The sequence below is a fragment of the Coregonus lavaretus genome (genome assembly GCF_964263955.1).
Source record: "Coregonus lavaretus genome assembly, chromosome: 38".
Taxonomy (NCBI): domain Eukaryota; kingdom Metazoa; phylum Chordata; class Actinopteri; order Salmoniformes; family Salmonidae; genus Coregonus; species Coregonus lavaretus.
Window position 1 is genome coordinate 15,384,385 of NC_140025.1, and position 27,753 is coordinate 15,412,137.

General features: G+C 42.2%; 2 protein-coding genes across 2 annotated transcripts in view; both read right to left on the reverse strand.

The window, feature by feature from the left end:
• Positions 1-803: 803 nt before the first annotated feature.
• Positions 804-9,893, reverse strand: cnppd1 (cyclin Pas1/PHO80 domain containing 1). The gene is made up of 8 exons (XM_084155350.1): positions 9,693-9,893; positions 9,004-9,106; positions 8,812-8,893; positions 8,599-8,719; positions 7,719-7,847; positions 5,300-5,361; positions 4,062-4,179; positions 804-3,703 (listed from the first exon to the last, which is right to left on the reverse strand). Exons 1-8 carry the CDS (start codon positions 9,753-9,755, stop codon positions 3,026-3,028), a joined length of 1,356 nt encoding a protein of 451 aa, XP_084011476.1. The 5' UTR covers positions 9,756-9,893; the 3' UTR covers positions 804-3,025.
• Positions 9,894-12,569: 2,676 nt separating this feature from the next.
• Positions 12,570-27,753, reverse strand: part of LOC311112550 (ATP-binding cassette sub-family B member 6-like) — a 28,577-nt gene continuing 13,393 nt past the window's right edge. Inside the window, exons 7-20 of the mRNA XM_084155686.1 lie at positions 27,623-27,744; positions 25,031-25,140; positions 24,751-24,816; positions 24,377-24,502; positions 23,321-23,397; positions 23,023-23,086; positions 22,542-22,627; positions 19,188-19,245; positions 18,797-18,901; positions 18,438-18,612; positions 15,390-15,502; positions 14,592-14,686; positions 14,207-14,275; positions 12,570-13,920 (exon numbers count right to left, since the gene is read on the reverse strand). Coding sequence (XP_084011812.1) covers positions 13,770-13,920; positions 14,207-14,275; positions 14,592-14,686; positions 15,390-15,502; positions 18,438-18,612; positions 18,797-18,901; positions 19,188-19,245; positions 22,542-22,627; positions 23,023-23,086; positions 23,321-23,397; positions 24,377-24,502; positions 24,751-24,816; positions 25,031-25,140; positions 27,623-27,744 — 1,417 coding nt within the window. The 3' untranslated portion in view covers positions 12,570-13,769. The remainder of the gene's footprint in view (positions 13,921-14,206; positions 14,276-14,591; positions 14,687-15,389; positions 15,503-18,437; positions 18,613-18,796; positions 18,902-19,187; positions 19,246-22,541; positions 22,628-23,022; positions 23,087-23,320; positions 23,398-24,376; positions 24,503-24,750; positions 24,817-25,030; positions 25,141-27,622; positions 27,745-27,753) is intronic.

Sequence of the window (27,753 nt, forward strand, 5' to 3'; positions counted from 1 at the left end):
CAGTGTTATGAAAGGATTGCTATTTCTCTGGTGATGGGTGTAACTATGTTGACAGTCTCGATTCAGCTGTTATGGCTTCCTGTTCCCATTGGCATTGTGTTGTTCATTGTTATTTGCAGGAGCATGAGGACAGCAGCAATAACAGGAAATGAGGTTAAGTACACTATGTTGTGCAGAGTTGTTGATGGGGAGATTGAATCTTAATTGTGTTTCCTTGATTCCTCTCTCCTTCTGAAAACACATTGGAGAAGATTGGGGCTCACATTCAAAGAGTCTCAGAGTAGGAGTGCTGATCTAGGATAAAGTTTTGCCTTTTAGATGACAATGAAGAGTTGAAACCTGATCCTTGATTAGCAGTCCTACTCTGAGATGCTTTGCGAATACGGGCCCACAGGGCAGGAACCCCAGATATTCTGCTCCAATGCATTTTGAGGAGACGAGGACGTGAGGAACGAAAGAAATACAATTGAGATTCCAAAGATGGTGGCTTAGGTGACAGTGCCTTAGCCTGGTCCCAGATCTGTTTGTGCAGTCTTGACAAAGACCATGTGAATTGGCAAGACAGCCCAAACAAATCTGGGACCAGGTTAATGTCGCCTTGCTTGACACCACACATGTAGATCAGTGCCTGTGTGACTGCAGTTCCTAGATGTGAGCTCAAATGGCATATTGCTTTCTAGGGTGTGTGATTAATAGATTGTGAGATGAATAGCTCAATGTTGACAACTCACATTACATACTGTATGTCAAAGTGGACCATGTGGACAGTGATACAAGCATATATGACAAATAAAAACCAAACCTTTAAGGGTCAAGCATTTTATTATATATTTTTTTACAGATTTCTACACATTGACTGTTTTGTACATGGTTTACAAAATTCAAGGATATCGTGCTTCAAAATCTAAGTCTGATTTGAATTTGTTCAATTGCTGAAAGTATCTAAATAAACAAAAGCCAAACTTCATGGAGTTATTGTCCTAGGGACCCCAGTGCCTCATGGCTTTGTAAGAAACGTGTCAATGTAAAACCAAGTCAAATGTAGAAATATCACAAATTCCCTTGCAAGAACCTTCTCTCTTGAGTAGAAAAATATGAGAAGAGCTAACTGTTTTTCAGGGTTGAGAGACATAGAAATAGTATTACTAGAATTGACATCCCCATTCAAGTAATTATATTTCTAAGGAGAAAGAAGCCATTTCCAATTTTGAGCGGGTGGAAAAGGCAAATTATGTGCGAGTGATTGAGTGGCTGGTTTACTGTTGTCAGGTCTCCCCAACCAAATGGGTATGTTAAAGAGGGATACTAATTAATTGCACTAATTGAAAAACAGACATTTCTATTTTTTTTAAAGTGTTATGTTTTGCACAATACACCTCATCCATATGAGGATGTTATGTTTCCATGATTAGGTTATTGGATGAAAATCGCATTCATTAGATACATTTTCAAAACATTCATGTTTAATGTTGGCGCCATATTCAAAACGATTATTTAAAAAACGGCAAACAGTGGACTGGTTATGACCTATTTCAGTTGCGTGGCATTATGTTGTGCAAACATGAAAACAGAGATGGCCACTGCATTCTATCATGGTAAAATAAATAGTTACCTGAAAAAAAAACTAAAGGCTACACTCTCAGAGTTGCAGCTGTCCCCCTGTGCTATCCGAGTTCAGCGTCATGTTCAGTGGGCATGAAATGAAACAAATGTCCCAAAAAAGGGGGGGAGGGGGGTTGTACTCGCTGAACTTGTCCAATAACAAATGTCTATTTTCATTTACTGTTGCAAAGCAGTTTAAAGCATTTCGCTACGATGTGCCCTAATGAACACGACCTGAGAGGGGCAGCCATACTGAGATATCAATTTACTGTTTACTGTTTTTTCACTGGAATAAAAAAAACATTTAATCTCTACTGTTGTTCAGTGCAGGGACCAGTAGCCATCTGTGACTTCACTGGTCTAAATATGATTAACAAACAAAAAAAAGCATAAATATGTTGAAATCTTTAAAATAACAACTGCAGTAAATGAGAGAATAATGACCCAAAACTCCATGGCAAAGCATATGTAGGCTAGCTAGTTGTCTCTAGCTTGAGTGCAAGTCTGTTTGTGCCATCATTCCAACTCCTTGTCACGCAATGTTTGGCTTGACAAGAACAGCAATGGAGTTGGCAAGGGCACAAGCAGATATGGGACCAGACTAAATAGACTCCCTTCTTAAATCCATTATGTTCACTTTCTGTGAGACTCATTGGCGCGCTACAATACAGTACTGACTTAGAAAGCAGCCTTGCTTTTGTCGAGACAACTTACTTTCGCAACACATTCTCAAATAGCTATGATGTCGCATCAAAACTTAACTCCTCCAACTCAAAACATGACTTAACCTAACTCCTACAAGCCCCCATTTTCAAACATAGGTAAGGAGTAGGTAGCTTGGGTACCAGTCTGTTTGTGCCATCATGCCACTTTGTCATGCCAAACATGTTTGACATATGACAAGGAGTGGCAATGAGTGGAATGATGACAAACAAATCTGGGACCCAGGCTAAAGAGTAGGTAGTAACAAACGCTGTGTGGGTATGGTAGCCATGCTAAACACATTTTTTTTGTCTTTTGAAACCAAACCTGAAATATTAGTTTGCCATGTACACACCTTCTAGACCTCAAACACCTCCTTGACTTCGGAAACACCCATTGAAAAGCTATGTGATCCAACCTCCATTGAAAAATAAATGTTAGAAAAGACATGAGGGGCTGAGTACAGAACTCAGATCTCATGCTGTTATGAGTTAATCTTACTTATTTACACCAATTCAGCTGGCATCAAACCACTGTACAAAATGTGCTACTCACCTTTAGGGTCTCTTATCTCAAATTTAGACAGTATATGCAAAAAAAAAAGCACATACAAAACAAAATCAATCCTTTCACTGCAACGGATGCATTCTGAAAAATCAGCTGGTTTAATTTGGAGTCCGGCGTCATCGTCAATGCAGTGGCTTGTTTTGTCCGTCTGTGTCTAGCTGGGCATGAGGAGAGATGGGGCTTTCTCGATGGGCAGCATGAACTGTGGGCAGCATGGTCCGACACGGAGGGTTGCCATGCTATTCAGACAGGAGTCCAGGAACATCGGGGCGGCTCCATAGAGGAGGGGGGAAGGGGCCAGCCACGGTGCTGCGGGGTGACCAGGGGGTCCAGGCTCAAGTAGTAGAGCAGAGGTGTTCCGTGGGCCGCACTGGATAGAGCCAGGAGGGAGGCTCCCCACTGTCACTGGGCAACCGGGGAAGTGCAGGGAGGAGGCGGACAAGGCTGGTTCAGTGTCAGGCTGGGGGTCTGGGTCAGTGTGGCCCCGCGAGGTGAGGAGAGAGCCCCATAGACACAGTATAGAGGTCTGGGAGGAGATTGGCGAGCCGAGGTTGTGGTCGTCGTGGGTGTGGAGAGTGCCAGGCCGGCGGTTGTGACTGTCGTTGCCCAAGACGCAGCAGCGAGGGAGGTCGGATGCTGGACTGGGGGTCTCTGGGACTGGGAGCTGGACTGGTGGTGGTGTTGGAGACAGGCTGGAGCTCGGCAGGTGGACTTGGCTGACTGGGGCCAGGGGCTGGCTGCTCCTGGGGAGGCTGAGCTGCTGCAGCACAGCGCTGGTGGCAATAAGGCCCGCCACACTGGTCAGATACACCAGCCCCAGCATGCAGGTCACCTGGAGAGAGGTGAGGACATGTTGATTTAGTGGATTTCTTTCATTATGTTTTTCCTTTTCCCCCAAACTGACTACTTTCAAAAGTGTTGCTTCTTTCAATCAACACATCGTTTACGTGGGTTTCTGCAATGAGCAGTTTTCGGAAATTGATGTTACTTTCAGGGGTGTTTCTGAGACTAGAGTTGTGTCCATTATACATAAAACAGGAGAAAACGTAATACCTGAATGTGTCAAATAAAAAACGCTATTTTCTATTTCAAAATGTTCTGCTACGTTGTGCCCATACTGAGCACGACCCACAACTCAGTCCTTCAGTGCACTGTGGACCCCACTGCCCTGCCCTCTGACCCCTCCTCACCTTGGCAAAGCGCAGGTAGAGGGCCGTCAGTGCCTGTCGCCACGCCGCCTGCTCCAGCAGCACACAGAGGTCAGTGTAGGTGAACCAGCCTCGCTTCATCCCCTGCTTCACTGCAATACTGGAGTCACAACAGGCCAGAGTTAATACACACACACACACACACACACACACACACACACACACACAGACCACACTCAATGCAAACACACAGAGAGAGAGAGATATACCTAGAACAGAGGCTGGCAAACAATGTGACACACACAACCAACCCTTTGTTTGAACTAGCAGCTCTGTATCAGATCTACAGCCCCTATGCCAGCCAAATTACCACAAGAACTTGACACTACTGATTTAGTTATTCCCTGAAAAATCATGGGGCTTCCAAAAACAGAAGTCTCTATGACATTCCCAACACTTCATAGCTTCTTGTGTTTCTAATGGTCCTAATGCATTAGGAGTCTCTCACACACACCCCGACACACAGGCCAATTTATTCTTGAGCGGATGGTCAGGGGGTCGGAACATAATTACAAATATTTTGTAGACTACAAATTAACTACAAGAAGCCCAAACCGATATAATTTTTGACTAAAACAATCATTTCAAATCTTGCATACATTTGTATATGATCACATATACTGTATATCTCTCTATTATGCATAGGAATAATTTGGAACATAGTTCCAGAATTAAAATCATTTGGAAATGATTTGCTGGGGGCCTCCCGAGTGGCGCAGTGGTCTAAGGCACTGCATCGCAGTGCTAGCTGTTCGAGTCCAGGCTCTGTTGCAGCCGGCCTCGACCGGGAGACCCATGGGGCGGCGCACAATTGGCCCAGCGTTGTCCAGGTTAGGGGAGGGTTTGGCCGGCAGGGATGTTCTTGTCCCATCGTGCACTAGCGACTCCTGTGGCGGGCCGGGCGCAGTGCACGCTGACACGGTCGCCAGGTGTACGGTGTTTCCTCCGACACATTGGTGCGGCTGGCTTCCGGGTTAAGCGGGTATTGTGTCAAGAAGCAGTGCGGCTCGCACGGCTCTCGACCTTCGCCTCTCCCGAGTCTGTACGGGAGTTGCAGCGATGGGACAAGACTGTAACTACCAACAAGGACATTTTTTGTTGTTTTTTTTGCTCTGAAAACTAAAAATCACCCGCGGGCCAAATACGTCCCACAGGCCGCCAGTTGGGGAACCCTGCACTAGCACGAAAAACAATCTACGTGAATGACAAGAAACACAAACCTGGTTTCTAGTTGATCCAGTATGCCAAAGTAGTCCCCGGGCTCAGTGAAGAGGCTCCACTCCTGAAACACAGAAGCGAGAGCAGCTGTCAGATAGCATATCATGGCCATACAAATACAGTACAATGGGATTTCAATATTAGTGATGCGCAGGTTGACACAACCTGCAGTCCCCGCGGTTATATCCGTGGGGCGGGTGGGTTTAGTGTTCTGAAATATTGTGTGGATGAAGTGGGGGGTGGGTGGCAGCAATGTTCGAGCTGCAGTAGGCCTCGCCGTAACTAATCAGAGCTGCAGTAGGCCTATATGCAAATAGACCATTGCCACGGATTGGTGCCATTTACTTTGAACTGGACTGTGTTTACAGCATAGTCGTGAGTAGATGCACTTGTTTTGAGATCAAAGCAAGAGCTACATGTAGCGACGTGTGCACATTTGTTCATATCCTTTGCTAGTTTGTGAGTTATTAGCCCAGTTATAGATAATTCCTAGTCAGCAATGGGGGACTGATTGCTTCCTACAAGACCACAAAACGCGTTGGGTAAAGAGCTTTTTTTTGTCTTAAAGGGGCAGTGTTGTATTCTGAGACCGGCTTGAATAAGCTAAGTAGCCAATAGGCAGTGGGTAGCATAATTTGTCTGATTCTCTGTAATAATGGTATGGGAATAATGACGTTTTTATTTTGTAAAGTGGTTTCTTGCATCAAACACAACAACATTTTCAGTCACCTCCTTGTCTGAAGGACAAGTGGATAAACAGGTTAATGTCAAGCTCGGCATGTTTTTTTCAAACGTCTCATGGATTACAGGTCTACGTTGAACACCAGCCTACAGTAGCAGCCAATCTGTGAACGATAGAACAGCTATTTCCACGTTAAAATGTTATGGGATGCCTTTTCTCCATTGTTTTTGATGGTAGGCCACTCTGGTAGGCTTACATTATGATCAAATGGCCACAGAAGCCTACTTGGGCACTGTTAAAACTTAAAGCGGGTACAGCCTCAATGTTCACAGTAAACACGCGCCGGAAGTTGCACAGAATTTTCACAACTTTCAAGTTTGCGCTCAGTGCTGAATTCTTTTTGAGGGAACATTGGGTGGCGGGCAGGTTGAATACAGAAAAAACTATACCTTAAAAAATCCATAAATGTACCGGTATCATTCTTGTGCAATTTATATCGCTAGGCTACATTTATGTTTCTTTCATTATTTTTGGCTATCTGGCATTAGTGTGTAAGCCTAAGCTTTAGGGCCTAACTGTACGCACACCAAATAGCCTACACCCCATGCTTTTGTGAACGGGCCGGGCAGAAAAAATTAATGGCGATCCACTGAAGCAAAAAGGACAATGAGTTTAATTCAATAAGAGAAAAGCTACGAAATGGAGAGTTGAAAATAATAATGAAAAAGGGGTGCAAGAAAAGTAATGTTTGGGAAAGATTTGGTGAAGTGGTAAAAGAGGATGATAGCAGTGTTATGTGTGATGATTGTGAAGCACTATACTTTAAATAGGGAACTGTAGCCTACTGTTCAGATGGGTTAAATGGAAACTGAAATCTGGACACTGACTGTAGGTCTATAACCTCTCACAGCCTTAATATTAACTCCTGCAGAATGTAGCATTTCTTGCAGTAAAATTATACACCAAATGTAGGCAACATTTTGACTCGGGAACAGTAGTGGAGAAATATTATTTATTTATTTCAGCATCTTGAGAGAATGTGAATAAGCAATTAGATACCGTCTGTAGAGGTGCTATCTTTATCAGTATCATAAAAGCTGATAGTATTTCAAGCACAAAATATGCATCCAAGCTGAACTGAAATATTTTCAGAAACACGTTGGGTCGTTTTCACAGTATTCTATTTGCTTACAACCAGTCAAACTGATGCCATTTGGACATTTCACACAGAAGATATTTCCTTTGTTTTTGTCATTGCATTTTCTCCCGGTCGCTGAACGTCTTTGCTCCATGAAAGAAGCAGAGACGACAGAAAACTTTACCAATGTCAACTAGATTGAAGCATTCATTCTATCGATCTATGACATTATTCTGGTGAGCAAGGGTTTATTTAGTCTTCTAGGGCTACATACAATGACAGAAGAGAAGCTGCATGTATCTAATTATAGACAAGTTTACTAAAAAAAACGACCAAAATGTCGGAAATTATAAGCAGAAACATATCTAAAATCAGGCAAAAAAAATCCTGCACCCTCTGTCAAAAAATCACTCTGCCGTCTCTGTAGCCTACAGTGCATTTTCTGTATTAGCGGGTTAGGGTTGGGCCTCAGATTTTCAATGCAGGCGGGTGCGGGTGAACAAACGGTTGACCCACGCACCACTATTAAATATATGGCTCTGAGTGGGATCACACATTTCTGAGCCTGTGTGTATAGTATGTAATACTATGTATAACTTACAATGGCATCGAGGAAATTCATCTCCAGGGTGTTGACAGTCTGGACGTCCAGTTTCCCAGCTGCCCCCCACTCGTCGTTGAACACCTCCTCGTCCTCCCCTTCGTCGTACAAATATTTGCTGGCAACCATCTGGAGGAAAGGCGACACAGGATTAGGGGGTTAAGATCAGTCCATATGTCATAGAAAGCAAGATGTGTTTGCATCTATTTCCTCACACATACTACACAGGAGATTCCATCCTAATAGTTGTTATTTTTGACTTGACTATTGTTATTATTGTTACTGACTGATGTACTGCATCGTTGAAGGAGCTATCACATAAGCATTTTGCTGCATCTTTTATACCTGCTGTAAACTGTGCGTGACGAATAAAATTTGATTTGATTTTTAAACATGACAGGACACTTTCCCAGACACAGACTTAAGCCTACCCCTGGTCAAAAAAACACATTGCAGATTCTAAATTGAACAAGAATTAGGTGTAGTATATGAGTCTTGGCCCTACATGCCCAGCAGATAATAGAGAGACCCATGTTCATAACAAGCTGTACTGTGCCCATCACATGCATAGCCTTAACCTAATTCTGTCGAGAAGACCTGTGCTTTTCAGTCACCCACATTGCCATTGCATAATTCTGGTAAGAGGACCTAATGCTTATCACCTAGGCTAAATAGCCTTGGCTTAATTCTGGCGAGACAACCTGTGCGTCCCAAATTTCCCCCTATTCCAATCAATCAATCAAAAACATATTCTCACATGCTTCGTAAATAACAGGTGTAGACTAACAGTGAAATGCAGATCTTGGCTCTGGTCAAAAGCAGTACACTACAATGGGAATAGGGTGCCATTTGAGATGCATCCAACCTTTGGCCCACATACCATGGAGATAAGGAAGAGGTCAGAGGAGGAGATCTTTCGCAGGTATTCGGGGTTCCTGTGTCGTAACCTTTCGATGTAGACCAGGGCCAGCATCATGGCACACGGAGAGATACACGCCTCCCTGAAAAACAGACCAACTATATTAAGTTATGAAGACCATTACGTGCCCAGAAAGGATAACATGGAAAGTGTCAACATTCACTGACAACATACCTCGCGACATGAGCAGCATATTTCTTGTGCAGTTTTCGAATTGGGCTAGGGGCAGACTTCTGAAGGAATTCCACAGCAATATCTAGAAATCATATTCAGAACATAATAATAATCAATTATTCAAATTCACAACATAATAATCAACACAGTCACACATGGACAGGACATAACCTAACCGACAAAATAGCTAACCTGTAACAGGACAGGAAAGGGAATCTAGAGAGCCATCTTGGTCCAGGCCATAGTACAATCGCTTCCGTACTCTCTCAGACAGTTTCTGATGTCCAGGAAGAAACTGTGAAGGCAGATCAGATAGCAAAGTTAATAATTGAGCGACACGCCTACATGACAAAAAAGAACCTGAAATAACGTTAGCTAGCAAACTTTACACAAACAAGTCACGTCAACACAGTTGGAATAATGTACCTAGCTAAATAGCTATCCCACAAATTGCCTCTTATATTCGGTTATCCCACTGTGTTTGCTGGCTACCGTCTTACGAGGTAAGGGTTAACGTTAGCTTCAACTTCACGACTTGTCACCTAAATCCAGAACAACCACATTCACATGTAGCTAACGTTAGCAAGCTGGTTAGCTACGTTAACGTTAGTTAGTCCAATACCGTACAGTAAGCGTTAACCTAGCCGTGTTTTGATGTTCAATTATAAGAAAGGCATACAAACACGTTTTGTTTAACCTGGTATACATATTTAAAATGCAATTACCAAATATGTCGTAAACTCATATCATCTCGTAAACTGTTATCGTTAACTAAATACCTCCCTAAACTAGCCAACTCAGCTAGCGTTGACAACGTAGCTAGCTAACTAGCCTGCTATTGTAGGCTTAATGACAGGCCAAGGCGAGTGAACGTAACTTACCGTAAACTCCTGAAAGTCAGAAAATTGAAATGTTCGTTCACTAAACAATTCGTTGAAATCCATGCTGTCTATCCAACATTAGCCAAATACTAGAAAGAGAGAAATCTAGCTGAATATCTATAAAACGGCGCCTGGTCTTCCTCAGGCTAGCTAGCTAGCACATCAGCAACCCCCGTTGTGATGGCTGACAAGCCCGCTTAGAAACCAATCAACAGCTGAGATGAAGGAGGGAGGGAACAGTCTAGGGAACAATTATGTAATGTACTGTATGGCTACAAACAGTTGTCTAATAATATAAAGCTAGCAATATGGTAAATTAGTAAAAACAGAGCCCACTTTGTCATAATACACCTTTAATTATACAATTTATTAACATATAAATACAAAGAAAAAACAAACCATTTATGTATTTGACATCCAGGCATGGACTGATGCCACACACACATAGGAAAAGTGACAAAGGCAAAGATCACACTAAAAACAAACTATGCCCCCAAATCGCATACAAAACAGTTTGACATTGTGTCAAAGCAGTTAATATCAAAACAGATTTTGGTTGGGTGCATTTTTCTCTGTGTCAATCAGTGGAGGCTGCTGAGGGGAGGACGGCTCATAATAATGGCTGGAACGGTGCAAATTGAATAGCATCAAACACATGGAAACCAATTGTTTGATGTATTTGATACCATTCCACTTATTCCGCTCCAGCCATTACCACGAGCCTGTTCTCCCCATTTAAGGTGCCACCAACCTCCTGTGGTGTCAATGTCACTCATTGACACAGAGAACATTTCAAACTCATGGTGCATTAGTGTAAATAATTTGACTGCACCGGTTTGCGCACATTGTACACCTACAAATGATTGACTGCTGTCGTGGTAGAGCAATGATTTGATAGCAGAACCACTCTAGCTCTTTGGTATTACTTCTGCAGTCACAAATGCTCAAATGCATTTGGGATTAATCTAATTATTTCACAGTCTGACATAACTTTTCATGATGTAAAGTCCGTTGTGCATTATATGGATGGTAAGAATGTCAGTTTTCACTTCCCCTTGATTAATGCAGACAGTTTCAAATTCCAATTAAACTCCAAACCCGTAATCCTATGGCCTTAACGTAGATATAAAGTCCCCATTTTCTCTCAAATAACTCAAGTTCAGCTAAATGGCTAGATCTTCCCTTATGGCCCTTTTTTAAATAAATGAAACAGAATTTTACAATACATACTGTAAATGGAGTGTGATTATTATCAACAGATATTGACAAACTCCACACTGCCTTGGGAATGCAAGGCATAGATATTTACAAATTCAAATACAGACTAATTTATTCCATTAAAATAAAAATACACTGACAGTAGTTCTTTACTCAAAACGGGTAGCAGCATAGACAGGGTTGAGAATTCTGAGTTCATTCATAGATAAAGGTTTTCTTTTCCGCTGGGAATTTTGTCAATTATATCGGTTCTGTTCTCTTGCCAGTAGTTCTTATTGATCACCATTGGTGACAAATAAAAGTTACAGCCAGGATAATTTTGCAAGTATCAGTCAACACCTAGACTGTACATGATAATGCCAGAGTCTGATTGGAGTAAAATTGATGCAGCTTGGATGTGAAACGGACCAAATACAGACTAAATATCTGTTTTACTAATAACCAAATTTAGATTTTAAAGTTGAAGTTCTCATACACATACCTTGTACTTAGATTTTTTTTTAAACAATTAGAGTGCAACTGATTTCTTTGTTAAACAGTCAAATCGGTCTGAATCTCTTCATTAGTCTAATGTAAATCTATTGCTTGTATAGTAGCTAACAAAAATGTTCCCGTCTCATTAGCTAAAAAGTGGGTATAGTACAAAATATATATATATATATACACTACAGTTCAAAAGTTTGGGGTCACTTAGAAATGTTCTTGTTTTCGAAAGAAAAGCAATTTTTTAGTCCATTAAAATAACATCAAATTGATCAGAAATACAGTGTAGACATTGTTAATGTTGTAAATATCTACATAGGCGTACAGAGGCCCATTATCAGCAACCATCAGTCCTGTGTTCCAATGGCACGTTATGTTTTCTAATCCAAGTTTTTCATTTTAGAAGGCTAATTGATCATTAGAAAACCCTTTTGCAATTATGTTAGCACAGCTGAAAACTGTTGTGCTGATTAAAGAAGCAATAAAACTGGCCTTCTTGAGCCTAGTTGAGTATCTGGAGCATCAGCAATTGTGGGTTCGATTACAGGCTCAAAATGGCCAGAAACAAAGCACTTTCTTCTGAAACTCGTCTATTCTTGTTCTGAGAGATGAAGGCTATTCCATGTGAGGAAATTGCCAAGAAACTGAAGATCTCGTACAACGCTGTGTACTACTCTCTTCACAGAACAGCGCAAACTGGCTCTAACCAGAATAGAAAGAGGACTGGGTGGCCCCGGTGCACAACTGAGCAAGAGGACAAATACATTAGTGTGTCTAGTTTGAGAAACCAGCGCCTCACAGGTTCTCAACTGGCAGCCTCATTAAATAGTACCCGCAAAACACCAGTCTCAACGTCAACAGTGAAGAGGCGACTCCGGGATGCTGACCTTCTAGGCAGAGTTGCAAAGAAAAAGCCATATCTCAGACTGGCCAATAAAAAGAAAAGATTAAGATGGGCAGTCTGAGATATGGCTTTTTTTTTGCAACTCTGCCTAGAAGGTCAGCATCCCGGAGTCGCCTCTTCACTGTTGACGTTGAGACTGGTGTTTTACGGGTACTATTTAATGAGGCTGCCAGTTGAGAACCTGTGAGGCGTCTGTTTCTCAAACTAAACACTCTAATGTATTTGTCCTCTTGCTCAGTTGTGCACCGGGGCCTCCCACTCCTCTTTCTATTCTGATTAGAGCCAGTTTGCGCTGTATGAAAATGTATGCACTCACTAACTGTAAGTCGCTCTGGATAAGAGCGTCTGCTAAATGACTAAAATGTAAATGAAATAATGGGCCTCTGTACACCTATGTAGACATTCCATTACAAATCAGCCGTTTCCAACATTACCAATGTCTACACTGTATTTCTGATGAATTTGATGTTATTTTAATGGACAAAAACATTGCTTTTCTTTCGAAAACAAGGACATTTCTAAGTGACCCAAACTTTTGAACAGTAGTTTATAATTTACAATGAACCTGTTCAATAAGACCATCTCTAGATGTTGTAAATAAACCTAATATTTACATTTCTCAACCCCTAAACATTAGTCAACAATTCAAAGTGTTGTGAGACACTGTGCCTAACTGCCTACACATGCGCTTAAGGGTAGGTATTCGTCTACTTTGGACTTGCTGCCACTTCTCTGGACGGCTGCAATCAACAGACTTCAGACAGCAAGAAGACAGATTATACTGAGTCCTGGGTCGTGTTCATTAGGAACTAATCTCTCATGGACAGACGCATGTAACATAACTGGTATCGTAGTGTCTGTCAACAGACTGTGGGATGCGACAACAGCGAGGTGCACAGATTTTATTATTATTATATATATTAATTTTTTTTCCCACCGATCATTTCGAGAAATCATGATTATGCAGGTGGGGGAGGGGGGAATGGAGCTACCGCCCTGCTTCTGCTACTTGTTCTAGTATATTTTCCCACACGTCTCCCCCCAGAATTTGATGGAGCATCTGACTCAATTACATATAATTTTTTGTGTGTGTGGGGGGGTGGTTCAGAGATTAATTACGCACTAAACGGATCAAAACAGACTGCAATAAGGAGGGACTACCTGGACTTGACCAATAAGAAACACTAATTTTAAAAACATTTTCTGTTAGTTGCCCTAATGAACACGATCCTGAATACACTTAAAAACAACTGGCCTGAGGCATTCATGGCACAAACATTTTGATTGAATGACCAAACATAAAATACCAAATAAATATGTGCTTAACTTCACTCATAACAGAATGAACCTCAATGGACGGATACCCTAAAAAAGTGCAGAAAAAACAGCCTTTTGAGGCATCTAATCCTCTCCCTGCATCCCTCGTCCACCTCCTCACAATATCTACATATCCTTGACCTCTCACTCTATCCTCAGTGGCCTTCAGTGGCTGATGGGGGCTGTAGTTTCTCAGACTTCCTGTCTTTGGCTTCTGTGTCAGAGGCTGAGTCCGAGTCCTGGGCCTGTTGCTGCTTCATCCACATGTCACAGTACAACCCTCCCTTAGCCAGCAGCTCATCATGCCTGGGAGGGAGAAAGTGGAGAATATGTATTAACAATGGGGACACACAATCACCATTACCATCATGATCATGTACTATGCCAAGATGTACCCACATGGGCACTATATGGTTTTGAGAATAGGACTATAGTGTGCGAAGTATCATAAACATTGGCCTGTCCCATTCTTGATGTTTACATACATTCTTTAGCTATTTGTTTCTTGAAGAGCATAAAACAATATTTTGATTGGAATAGGCTTGTGGAGTGTGCAACAATAGAACAATCACTCTTTCAACCATTCACTCACCGTCCTCGCTCTGCAATCTGACCGTCACTTAGAACAAGAATCTGGTCGGCACCGATGATGGTCGACAACCTGAAGACAGACAATTCACAATCAGACCAGACAGATCCAAACCATATAAATGTAGGATTAGAGGGGAGAAATGTGTGTGTCCTAATCACAGGAGGTTGGTGGCATCTTAATTGGGGAGGACGGGCTCGTGGTAATGGTTGGAGTGGAATGGTCTCCAATACGTCAAAACACAAGGTTTCCATGTGTTTGACGCCATTCCATTCCCTCCGTTCCAGCCATTATTATGAACCGTCCTCCCCTCAGCAGCCTCCACTGATCCTAATGTATGGATTCCCTCTATACATGCATTTTGGTCCACCTGAGACTCATCCTTTACCTGTGAGCCACGACGATGGTGGTCCGATTGGAGCACACTCTGGTGAGCGATGCCTGAATGTTGCGCTCGGTCTGTGTGTCTAGAGCAGATGTGGCCTGTGCAGAGGGAAAGCTTTATGAGATAGGTCACATGACTAAAATATTGAAGTTCAGTGAACTTGTATTAATCCACTGTAACACAATATGACAGGGGGATCAGTGGTGTGGGGGCAAACATTGGCCCTCTTTGAATACGTTAAGAATGCATCCTTGCTTCCTCTCGTCCTTGAAGAAATATCTGATCTGACATGGCTGGAATGGTGTAAGCTAAGTGATAGAGCCGTTGCGTTCACCTATCAATTTGTGTAAGCTTAGCGATAACTTCAAGGAGAGGAGGGAGGAAGTGTGTGTGTTTAAAGTATTTGAATGCTCTGGGGTGAAGTTTCCCCTAGGTAAAGATCTAGGACCAGCTTCCCCTCCCCAATTCTAAACTTAACCAAAAAAATAAGAAAAAATGCTAAACTGACTCAAGATCAGTGTCTAGGGCAAGGATGGGAAACTCCAGTCCTCGAGGGCCTGATTGGTGTCACACTTTTGCCCCACCCCCAGCTAACACACCTGACTCCAATAATCAACTAATCATGACCTTCAGTTTAGAAGTACTTTAAATAAGCTGTGTTTTCTAGGGATGGGGGGAAAAGTGTGACAACTCCGGCCCCCAAGGACTGGAGTTGCCTATCCCTGGTCTAGTGGCAGCTTCACCCTACACCTATTTGAACAGGGTCATTGACCCTCCTGGTGGCCCTTCCTGAAAGTTTACCTCATCCAGCAGGATGATCTGAGGGGCCTTGAGGATAGTCCGGGCGATAGCCACCCTTTGCTTCTCCCCCCCACTCAGCTTCAGACCCCTCTCGCCCACCTGGGTGTCATATCCTGGGAGGGGGACAGACACAGACAAAGACACAAATGTCACTCACCTCATACAGTAACAATGCACCTGGCACCTACTGTGTGACCTCTGCAAATCTCCCCACTTGTTTCAGGAAATGTAGATTTGCATGTAAATGCTTCAGCAAATGTGGTTGGTAAATACAAACACCTACACAAACCCTTAAAACAACAATATTGACACCCATAAACCAACTTCAGGTTAAGTACAGCCAGAATTATAATGGCAGCATACAGCGCTGGTTTCCAAGACACAGATTAAACCTAGTCCTGGACTCAATGTAGAATCTCTATTGAAATATTTGTTTTGTCCAGGACTAGGCTTATTTAACCCTTACCAGATAAATTGACTGAGAACACATACTTATTTACAGCAACGATCTGGGGAATAGTTACAGGGGAGATGAGGGGGGGCAAGAATGGGCCAATTGGAAGCTGGGGATGATTAAATTGCCATGATGATATGAGGGCCAGATTGGGAATTTAGCCAGGACACCGGGGTTAACACCCCTACTCTTACTAGGGCTGGGCAATATATCAAATTAATTCGATATGTTTTTGCACGATGTTCCAAATGCCTGTATCGCAAGACTCAAGGTTTTTATTTATTTCTGGTTTTTATGTGTGCTGTCTTTTTGGTCTCGTGTCCTTCGCGCCTTCTGTGTTGTGTACACCTTCCCACAGACAGCAAGTCCCTCCCCCTCCCCCTTCCACTCACAACAACAAAATACAAAATATAAACTTGCTATTTGCATTTGAAGTTTGGTCCAACAGAATCGGTCATATGGACACCGAAACGCTTAAACATTATTTTATGGTAATACACGAGAACTTAACCTTTCTAATGACACCCTTTTTATGTCTCAACTCCCAAAATGTAGAATAGAGCAGACCCTACTAAAACAAGAGTATCAAAATGAATGCTCAGTTTGTCGCTCAGTTTGTACCACTAGCAGCATTTTAGCCACAGACTTATGTGTTAGCGGTCTATTCTGTGTTTTATAAATGTGCAATGAGAATAAAAATATGCATTTATATAATGAATTGGCAACTCGTTCTCATTCTGAGAAATAAGCATCTTCTCATCCAGTTAGGCCACTTGGTTTCAATATCTAAACAAAGTGAATAGGCTATGTTGTTCAAACAGTTGGAGGTAGGAGGGTGTATACAGAACAGTTCAACTGTTCTACGTTGTTAGAAAGCAAATTGATACAAGTTAGCTAGACTTTAAATATAAGGTTTTGCTGGCTACTCACTAGCACATAGGCATGTGCTTGAGAGATTGTTTATGAGACCTGTGCTAATTTTCTATAATGCCTGCTACAAGAAAACGGTCATTATTAGTGGACGTGCATTTTGCTTGGTTCTGGTTACAAAAGGGCATTTTTATAGACAAACTTGAAAGCCAGATCAGTGATTATTGCAACAAAAAAAAAGCAGTTTAAATTAATTTTATAAAATTATACAATTATTAGTGGGTCTTATGGTTGTGGAAGGCTTATATTTAGCCTAGGTGTAATTCATTACATTATTCCTGACTGTTTGAAATGCAGTGTATTGAGCTTTAATTCTGCAACTACGCCTATTTGGAAAAACTTAAAATGAAAAAATAAATAAAAAATGAGACACTAGATGCTCGTCGAACATCCCATTCCAAAATCATGGGCATTAATATAGAGCTGGTCCCCCCTTTGCTGCTATAACAGCCTCTACTCTTCTGGGAAGGCTTTCCACTAGATGTTGGAACATTGCTGCGGGGACTTGCTTCCATTCAGCCACAAGAGCATTAGTGAGGTCGGGCACTGATTTTTGGGGGATTAAGCCTGGCTCGCATTCGCCGTTCCAATTCATCCCAAAGGTGTTCGATGGGGTTGAGGTCAGGGCTCTGTCTCCTGGAATCCACCAAACCCAGATTCGTCCGTCGGACGTGATTCATCACTCCAGAGAACGCGTTTCCACTGCTCTAGAGTACAATGGCGGCAAGCTTTACACCACCAGCCGACGCTTGGCATTGCGCATGGTGATCTTAGGCTTGTGTGTAGCTGTTCAGCCATGGAAACCCATTCATGAAGCTCTCGATGAACAGTTATTGTACTGACGTTGCTTCCAGAAGCTGTTTGGAACTCAGTAGTGAGTGATGCAACTGAGGACAGACGATTTTTACGCGCTACGTGCTTTCATCACTCGGCGGTCATGTTTTGTGAGCTTGTGTGGCCTACCACTTCGCGGCTGAGCCATTGTTGCTCCTAGACGTTTCCACTTCACAATAACAGCACTTACAGTTGACCGGCGCAGCTCTAGCAGGGCAGACATTTGACCAACTGACTTGTTGGAAAGGTGGCATCCTATGACGATGCCACATTGAAAGTCACGGAGCTCTTCAGTACGGGCCAATCTACTGCCAATGTTTGTCTATGGAGATTGCATGGCTGTGTGCTCGATTATATACACCTGTCAGCAACGGGTGTGGCTGAAATAGCCGAATCCACTAATTTGAAGGGATGTCTTCATACTTTTGGCCATGTAGTGTATTTATTGTGAATCACCCATACATTTGAAAATCATCTAGATATGATTTTTTGGCAATATCGCACAGCCTTAACTCTTATGATAAGTGCCATGGGATCTTTAGTGAACACAGAGAGTCAGGACATCCGTTTAACGACCCATCCGAAAGACAGTACCCTACACAGGGCAATGTCCCCAATCTCTGCCATGGGGCATTGGGATCTTTTTTTAGACCAGAGGAAAGAGTGCCTCCTACTGGCCCTCCAACACCACTGGATCTCCCATCCAGGGACCGACCAGCACCGACCCTGCTTAGCTTCAGAGGCAAGCTAGCAGTGGGATGCAGGGTGGTATGCTGCTGGCTTAATCGGTGTCCAGGAAACCGTCAAAAGAGACGGTGGTATTTCCGTACCTTCTGGGAACGTCTGGATCTTCTCATGAATGTCTGCGGCGATAGCCGCCTCCTCCACTTCGTGGTCGCTGGCGGAGACGCGCCCGTAGCGGATGTTGTCGCGGATGTTGTCGTTGAAGAGGACCGTGTCCTGGGGCACCACGCCGATGTGGGCACGCAGAGACACCTGCTTCACCTGCACCCAGAAATGAAGAGTCTCAGAAGACACTAAAGCAGTAAAGGGTGAACCGGGGAGGCACTACCTGGACTTGTAAAACCCCCAACTCAAAACGCATTGAAAACAAAATGTTATAGATAGCATGTGCTCACAAGACAGATAGCCTGGGAACTATTTTCTTGCAACTGGGCAAATTACTCACCTTAGAGATGTCCTGGCCATCGATGCGGATGCATCCCCCCTGGACGTCATAGAAACGGAAGAGCAGGCGAAGGATGGTGCTCTTACCGCACCCTGACTGGCCAACCTAGGGACGTCCACACACAAACACACACAGTTGAGAAGCGAGAACAATCGACAGATCCAAACCATCACGACTGTTGAGAAAATTGTTTTTAGACGAGACTGACTTTATGACCAAAATTATCTTTATTATCTTTAGTATCTTATTTACACTTTGTAGTCAATTCTGACACTAGAGTAACTGTTTCTGACTCATATCGATGCCACATAGGCCGTTTTCAAAGGGATTTGTTGCTTTTTAAAGGCAGTTGCTCTTTAACCTCTGGGTTATGCTTGGAATCCAATCTTACCAATGCAACAGTATGGCCTGGCTGCACAGTGAATGATACGTCCTTAAGAATCTCCTTCCTTAAAAAAACACAGAAGCACAAAAAATACAACGTAATCAAAGGAGAACACTGGAACAACCACGACTATGATTATTTAACAAACTGTTTCTGAATCATTATCTGTGTATAGCCAGTGGTTCATTTGTAAATTGGGAGGTGCCTTAACAAAAAGTGAGCCGAGAGGGGGGGTGACCTGGGCGGCTCTGAAGGACGGAACACACGAAAGAAAAAAGAAATCACCTTTATAATAAAGCATTGCATGCATATCATCGCTTTGCGTGCTGGCATAGAGCAGTAGAGCAGTAGAGTAGAGCCGCTTGCAGAAGCTGCACACATGGGATTTTTTTTTTTAAAGCCTAAAGTCTGGGAATTATTTTGTGTTTTATAAACGCATTTCATGCAATTCTACATAATTTTTGATGACTGGGGACTTTAGCAGAATCTTTTTTAATACCTCACAAATTATCGAAATGACAGGCTACTTTGACACTGACAAACAGAATCTGAGATCAATAAAAACGACCTTGTGTTGAATCCATCATTAGCCTAGGCCAGGGATCATCAACTAGATTCAGCCACGGGCCGATCTTTTCTTGAGCGGATGGTCGTGGGGCCAGAATATAATTACAAATCATTTGTAGACTGCAAATGGACCGCAAGAAACCCAACCAGACATAATGTTTGACTAAAACATAATCATTTCAAACCTTGCGTTTGTATACGATCACGTGTCTCTCTACTATGCGTGGGAATACTTGGGAACACATTTCTTAAATTAAAAGATTCCCTGGTGTGTGGAGAGACACATATTGTAAAATATGAAGAAATTATAGTCCTAAAAACGCTTTCCAGTTTCACTGACTCACCCAATGATGCGCAGCTCACTCATCAGAGATGGCCGATGCGCTAGTGCCAAAAGCCTCTCTCTCTCTTGTTTTATTGTAAAACAATGCTGTTCGCTCAATAGGCCTATTTGGAAGTTCATAACATACACTGCTCAAAAAAATTAAGGGAACACTAAAATAACACATCCTAGATCTGAATGAATGAAATAATCTTATTAAATACTATTTTATTTACATAGTTGAATGTGCTGACAACAAATTCACACAAAAAGTATTAATGGAAATCAAATTTATCAACCCATGGAGGTCTGGATTTGGAGTCACACTCAAAATTAAAGTGGAAAACCACACTACAGGCTGATCCAACTTTGATGTAATGTCCTTAAAACAAGTCAAAATGAGGCTCAGTAGTGTGTGTGGCCTCCACGTGCCTGTATGACCTCCCTACAACGCCTGGGCATGCTCCTGATGAGGTGGCGGATGGTCTCCTGAGGGATCTCCTCCCAGACCTGGACTAAAGCATCCGCCAACTCCTGGACAGTCTGTGGTGCAACGTGGCGTTGGTGGATGGAGCGAGACATGATGTCCCAGATGTGCTCAATTGGATTCAGGTCTGGGGAACGGGCGGGCCAGTCCATAGCATCAATGCCTTCCTCTTGCAGGAACTGCTGACACACTCCAGCCACATGAGGTCTAGCATTGTCTTGCATTAGGAGGAACCCAGGGCCAACCGCACCAGCATATGGTCTCACAAGGGGTCTGAGGATCTCATCTCGGTACCTAATGGCAGTCAGGCTACCTCTGGCGAGCACATGGAGGGCTGTGTGGCCCCCCAAAGAAATGCCACCCCACACCATGACTGACCCACCGCCAAACCGGTCATGCTGGAGGATGTTGCAGGCAGCAGAACGTTCTCCACGGCGTCTCCAGACTATGTCACGTCTGTCACATGTGCTCAGTGTGAACCTGCTTTCATCTGTGAAGAGCACAGGGCGCCAGTGGCGAATTTGCCAATCTTGGTGTTCTCTGGCAAATGCCAAACGTCCTGCACGGTGTTGGGCTGTAAGCACAACCCCCACCTGTGGACGTCGGGCCCTCATACCACCCTCATGGAGTCTGTTTCTGACCGTTTGAGCAGACACATGCACATTTGTGGCCTGCTGGAGGTCATTTTGCAGGGCTCTGGCAGTGCTCCTCCTGCTCCTCCTTGCACAAAGGCGGAGGTAGCAGTCCTGCTGCTGGGTTGTTGCCCTCCTACGGCTTCCTCCACGTCTCCTGATGTACTGGCCTGTCTCCTGGTAGCGCCTCCATGCTCTGGACACTACGCTGACAGACACAGCAAACCTTCTTACCACAGCTCGCATTGATGTGCCATCCTGGATGAGCTGCACTACCTGAGCCACTTGTGTGGGTTGTAGACTCCGTCTCATGCTACCACTAGAGTGAAAGCACCGCCAGCATTCAAAAGTGACCAAAACATCAGCCAGGAAGCATAGGAACTGAGAAGTGGTCTGTGGTCACCACCTGCAGAACCACTCCTTTATTGGGGGTGTCTTGCTAATTGCCTATAATTTCCACCTGTTGTCTATTCCATTTGCACAACAGCATGTGAAATTTATTGTCAATCAGTGTTGCTTCCTAAGTGGACAGTTTGATTTCACAAAAGTGTGATTGACTTGGAGTTACATTGTGTTGTTTAAGTGTTCCCTTAATTTTTTTGAGCAGTGTATTTGGTAGCCTACAGACAGGTTAGTCTTCTCTTTTCAGTAGAATCTATTTTCTTTCCAACCGATGTTTTCATACATGCTGTTCCCGGATGCAGGCATGCCTTGTGATTGGACTACACACAATCCACAGCTAGGCACATTTTTTTTATTATAAACTACTGATCCTGTGGCTAAATTATAGGCCTACTCCTGGTATAGTATTCTGAATTATTTAATTTATCTCTGAATAGACAGCAGTAATTCTATAACTTTGGCAAATGTATTTACATTTATCTGGGGTGCTGAGGCACCTCCAGCACCCTTCCCGGGGCTATGGTTCTATAAGGAAATAAATGAAGTGCAACGCTGGAGAGATGAGAGTTGCAGGCTCATGTCTATCAGAGCAGACGAGGGAGAAAGATCATAGAAAGTGAATCTCATTCTAGTTCTGAGAGAGATACATGCACGCCTCACTCACACACACACACACACACACACACACACCACAGCAATGGCCACACGTTGGTCTATACAGTCTATAACGTTGCGCAAACCATAAACCTGGGCCGGACCAACACAAATCAATTCTTAGAATATCAGGCATGTTTTCACATTACAGTTTTTAGGGGGTATGAGAATTACAGAGGAGGCACATTGAATTAACTGATTGATTTTATTATAAACAGTCCAAAATTGAGAGGTGCCGGATCATTAGTCCAAACAAGACCTAAAAATAATTCTAAGAGATCTAAGCCAGGACTTACCCGTCAATGTAGTTAAAGTACACATTCTCAAACTCCACTTTTCCCAGTTTATAGAGAAGGTTCCCTGCATTCACCACGTCCTTCACCTGAAGGGAAATCAAAAGTAAATCTATTTTTTACTAAAAAACGATTTCCCATAATGCAGTGCAAATAAATCCTGACAGACACCAAAATGCTGGTCATTGACTCTCGCGTAATTGTCAGCTGCTCGATTAAGTTCTGGGTCCATACATGTTAAGAGAAGAGATCAAATGCTAGAGTTAGTTACGGGCCGAATGTCTACTCAACTTCTGAAATTCGAAAGATGCTAAGACCTGCGAAATCGTGATTTGTCCAAATAACCAGTGTCGAAAAACCAAACACTGGAACAACTACTGCTCGTTATCCTACGCATCCCAATCTCTCGGTTTACACGCAGAATCTTCCCACGAGAGGTTGGTCATCATCAACATTAGTCATCGACAACCAATTTCAAAATTACCTCCTCTTCCTCGGCAAAGAGCTTAAACATGCTCTCCATGTCGATGAAGGACTTCTGGATTATTCTGTGGAGGAAGAAGTCGTATGTATTATACAGAGCCCGTTTTGCATTATGGGTACTGTAATACATAATGCTATAAACAATGCCTTTCATAGATCTGTCTCAATAGTCTAGCTTCATTTGCTTGTGTCTTTCCTGATCTAGTAAGACAATGTGGAAGCAATAGGGTGGAAACATATACAGTCTAGGGAAGGATGTAAGGAAGTATAATTGAAACCCAGCCCATAACAACTCTCACCTGTAGTAGGTTCCAAACCAGTTGAGAGGAGTGTAGAGCTGGATGATGTAGGTGCCAAAGAGGATAAAGTCTCCTAGCTGGGGATAAAGGGAACTAGCCTGGTTAAATGTATCATAATAACACTTCATACACCACATTTATTATTAAGAAAAACATGTAATATCACTCACTGTTATTGGATTTTCTTTAGCAAAACATTTTCAAACATGCAGTTTTCAAGCATGAAAACATAGCAAGGCTGCATGGCCTTGTAGTGATGCAATACGTCTGTGTTATGCATTTGTATTGATTTTGTTTGTCTGCAAGGCAAGCTGCACAAATAATTTCCTTATTAGAGTACAATAAAGTTTTCTAATCTAATGTAGGACAGAGCTGAAAAACTGCGTAGCAGAGAAAAGTGGCGTGAGATTGAAGTTCTGGGTTCATACATGTTAAGAGAAGAGATCAAATGCTAGAACGAGAAGCGGAACAAGGAGCTCCACCCTCTCTCTTCGCAAGTTATGGGCCGAATGTCTACTCCACTTCTGAAATTTGAAAGATGCTAAAACCTGCGAAATCTTGATTTGTCCAAATAACCATTGTCTAGGCCCTTAACATGAAGTTGTAAAATACTGAACTCCCCTTTTAAATGGTTTATCATCCTGAAAGTGTCTGCTTAACGAAAACCAAACCATGGATTACAGTTTGTCCTGGCTCATAGACTATTGTCAGGGTGAGGAACCATGTTACATTCATTTGTAAAATACTGAACTTCCCCTTTAAGAGTAATTCCATGTCATTTCTGCAATCCATGACACCCACCATCTCAGATTTTTCTGAAATCGTTTCTGTAGTTAGTATATTTATTGAAGATTATACTATAAATTAAAATAGTCAATTTGGGTGCAATCAATTAGCTTAATTCATCAGAGATCAAATAATATATTTAAACAAAACAATGTTTCAGGAATGCTAATCGTTTCAGCACAATCTGAGATGGTGGGTGTCAAAATCCTCTTTCTTCCGCTTTTCGAGGTGGAACGACCCTTAAGCCAGCAAGCACTCTGAGCTCAGTACCTTAAACTTGCCCTCCTGGACAAAGTAGGCACAGAGCAGTGAGCCTGTCAGTAGGCCTGAGCCGATGATCAGGTTCTGGGTCTGGTTCAGGAAGGCCAGAGAGGCTTGGGTCTTCCATTCTGAGATCTAGGACGGGAGGGGACAGACCGCAAATACAACATTACAATCAATAGAGTTATAGCCTGGTCCCAGATCTGCTTGTGCAGGGGGAGAGAGAGAGAGATGTACAGAGGGAGGGTCTGGAGAACCTCTAACTATGCATCTCAGCTGGTCAAACACATCTCCCTGAATAAACAAAACAAGCACTCTGGTGTAACTTTACACAGATCTACATTCTCAACTCTTCAGCGTTTGGCATCTATGGTCTAGATTACCTGATACTTCAGGATGGCGTCCTCAAAACGGTTCACTTCATAATTTTCTGCGTTGTAGTACTTCACCTGTTGGAAAAACGCCACAATCGCAGTCATGAAGCAACTTTGAAGCTGCAAAATGTAATATGTTTGTGGATAGCTTCATGTGCCAGGTAGGGATTCTCGATCGTGTTCATTAGGTACTTAAACAGGGAGAGACTACCTATACATTTTCCGCTGTGTGCCCTAATGAACACGACCCAAGTATTGAGGTTATAAGTCAATGGGAGCGTCTCCGTACCGTCTCAAAGTTGAGCAGGGAGTCCACTGCCTTGGACTTGGCGTTGTTGTCCTGGGTGTTCATGTCTCGCCTGTACTTAGTCCTCCATTCCGTGATGATGATGGTAAGGGCTGGAGCGATATATTGATGGACCATTATGAAATATTACATTGTTATTACCAGGGGTTGGAACCGGTTCAGGGAACAGAACTAAAAACCGAAATAACAAAAAATGAAGAACGGAAACAGAACTGGGAACGAAAGTGATCTCTAGTGTTCCAGAATATAACCGTTCTTTTTTAATCTTGAGAACCGGTTAATAATGTTATTTTTTGCTAATTAACTGCTAATGTGGCTATCATAAAGAACTACAAATGTCATGATCTGGACGAGACTGCTGAATCGAAGCAAAGGTAAGAATCTCTGAATTAACTATCTAATGTTAGCTAAATTGAGTAATGAATAAATTGGCAACATTTCTTTAAAACTGACAATTCTGTGAACTGTCTTGTGTAAGTTTTAAAATGTACACAATACCTGTTAGCAAAGGTGTCAGCTAGAGATGACCTGCAGGAGTTTGCAGGGATTTGTAGTCTTGTATGATGTCTACTTTGATGCTAATTAGCATTTTCGATTCTGAGAGTCAATAGAGCTGAATATATTGGCTTTTTTTTTAAACTTAGGTTTATTTAGTAAATATTTTCTTAACTCTTATTTTCTTAAAACTGCCTTGTTGGTTAAGGGCATGTAAGTAAGCATTTCACGGTAAGGTCTATACCTGTTGTTTTTGGCGCATGTGACAAATACAATTTCATGTTAATATTGATAAAAGTCACCTTGTCCGAGGGAGATTTACATGGTTATCAAAACATCACGCCAGGGTAAGCCTACACGAAACACAGCCCTTATTTTAAGTGTTTCTAAAACTCCCTATGGGAAAAATGAATGGTGGAAAAACAATTGGAACCATTTCCCTGTTTGACCGCTAGGTTTATGGGTATTATGACACCTCCACTGTTGGGCTCTATAGCCTAAGCACATTCCAGTTCATGTCATGTCATGATGTTCAGCGATTCAAGCAAAGCACCCTCCATGTCCACCCCTCTCTCTCGCACTCTCCCCACCGGTGAAATTTCCGTCGCATCTCACGCCTGCACTTATCTGTAATGTAAATCTGACCAATCATAAATGTAAACTACTAGCTGACATTTGACAAAAACAATTCTCAAGTGTCATTTTTCATGAAATGTACTCTTAGATCACTGAGATTAGGATCTGTACTTATCTATTTCATAATTATTCATATGTTTTTTTATCAGATATTATGCATTCTACCTCAATTTCTACAAAATTCACATTACCACAACAGTTCAAAAAAGTAATAAACAAATACATTTCTAATATTATTTATCATTGCTCCCATAATGAAAAGGCCGGAGTTAAACATAACACTGAACACTAAAATAAAATTATAAAATAGAGAAAAAAAGAAAAATATGTTTTCCCAATTTGAGCTTTTTAGCCATTACGGTAATGAGAAGGCCAAGTTGGGTAAAGGGGGTGTTTGAGAAGAATAACCTCATTCTGAAGGTATATAAGTGAATAAATTAACTTAACTTCAACTACTCCTCTAGATGATGCATCATGGGTGAATACAACTTTATTTAAAAACAGAGTTTTTACAGGAACTTTAAAAAGTGTTTAGGCAATGAGACATGTCTACAGACACTGTTTTTTTACGTTATAAATATTATAGTTTAATGTAAACTTCAACTAGTATGCCATAGGTTTTTCTAAAGTAAAATTGTATAAAATGACCCAAGAATTTAAATTAATTTGGAGTGTAAATCTATACAATTCTGGCGAAAATGTAAAATGTATTTAAAATAAGACATTTTGCCAAAAACAAGACATCTTACTTAGACCTTAGAATGATAGTTGATTTTTGCAGAAGCATCATGGTTTTGTAACTCAATTTGCTACAGACATGTTTAAAACTGGTTTCATGAGAATCAACTCTCTATCCATGCTAATGAGTCAAGTAAATGAATGAGCTATTTTGTAAAAACAACGTTGATTTCACAGGTTAAAAAAAGAACGAAAAGGAACTATATGAACAGTTACTTTTCTGGGGTTCAAACAGGTTCAGAAATGTATTTTCTGGTCAGAACACTGGAACAAAAGAAATAGGGGTTCTGTTCGAAACTGATGAGAAATCTTTTCAGGTCCAACACCTGGTTATTAATAATAATAATAATAATATGCCATTTAGCAGACGCTTTTATCCAAAGCGACTTACAGTCATGCGTGCATACATTTTTGTGTATGGGTGGTCCCGGGGATCGAACCCACTACCTTGGCGTTACAAGCGCCGTGCTCTACCAATTGAGCTACAGAGGACCACATTATTACCAGACCTCGGTCATACTGTTCGTCACATACTTTCAAGTAGGCTTGATTTTGTTTGGAGTTGATTTAGCTTACACTTTTGGAACTACTCCATTGTTGCAGCTCAAGTAATTGAAAATTACATCACATATTTGACTCAGATCAGATTACTATTATCTTATAAAAACAACTGAATTAGTTCTGGAAAGGAGGCCTTGTACTCACTGAGGTAGAGGAACATGCAGACGAATACGATGAGTCCGAACCAGGCGTTGAAGTAGGTGATGAAGTAGATGATGGAGATGATGATATCTGCGATGGTGGGGAAGATGCTGAATACGATGTAGCTGTGGAGA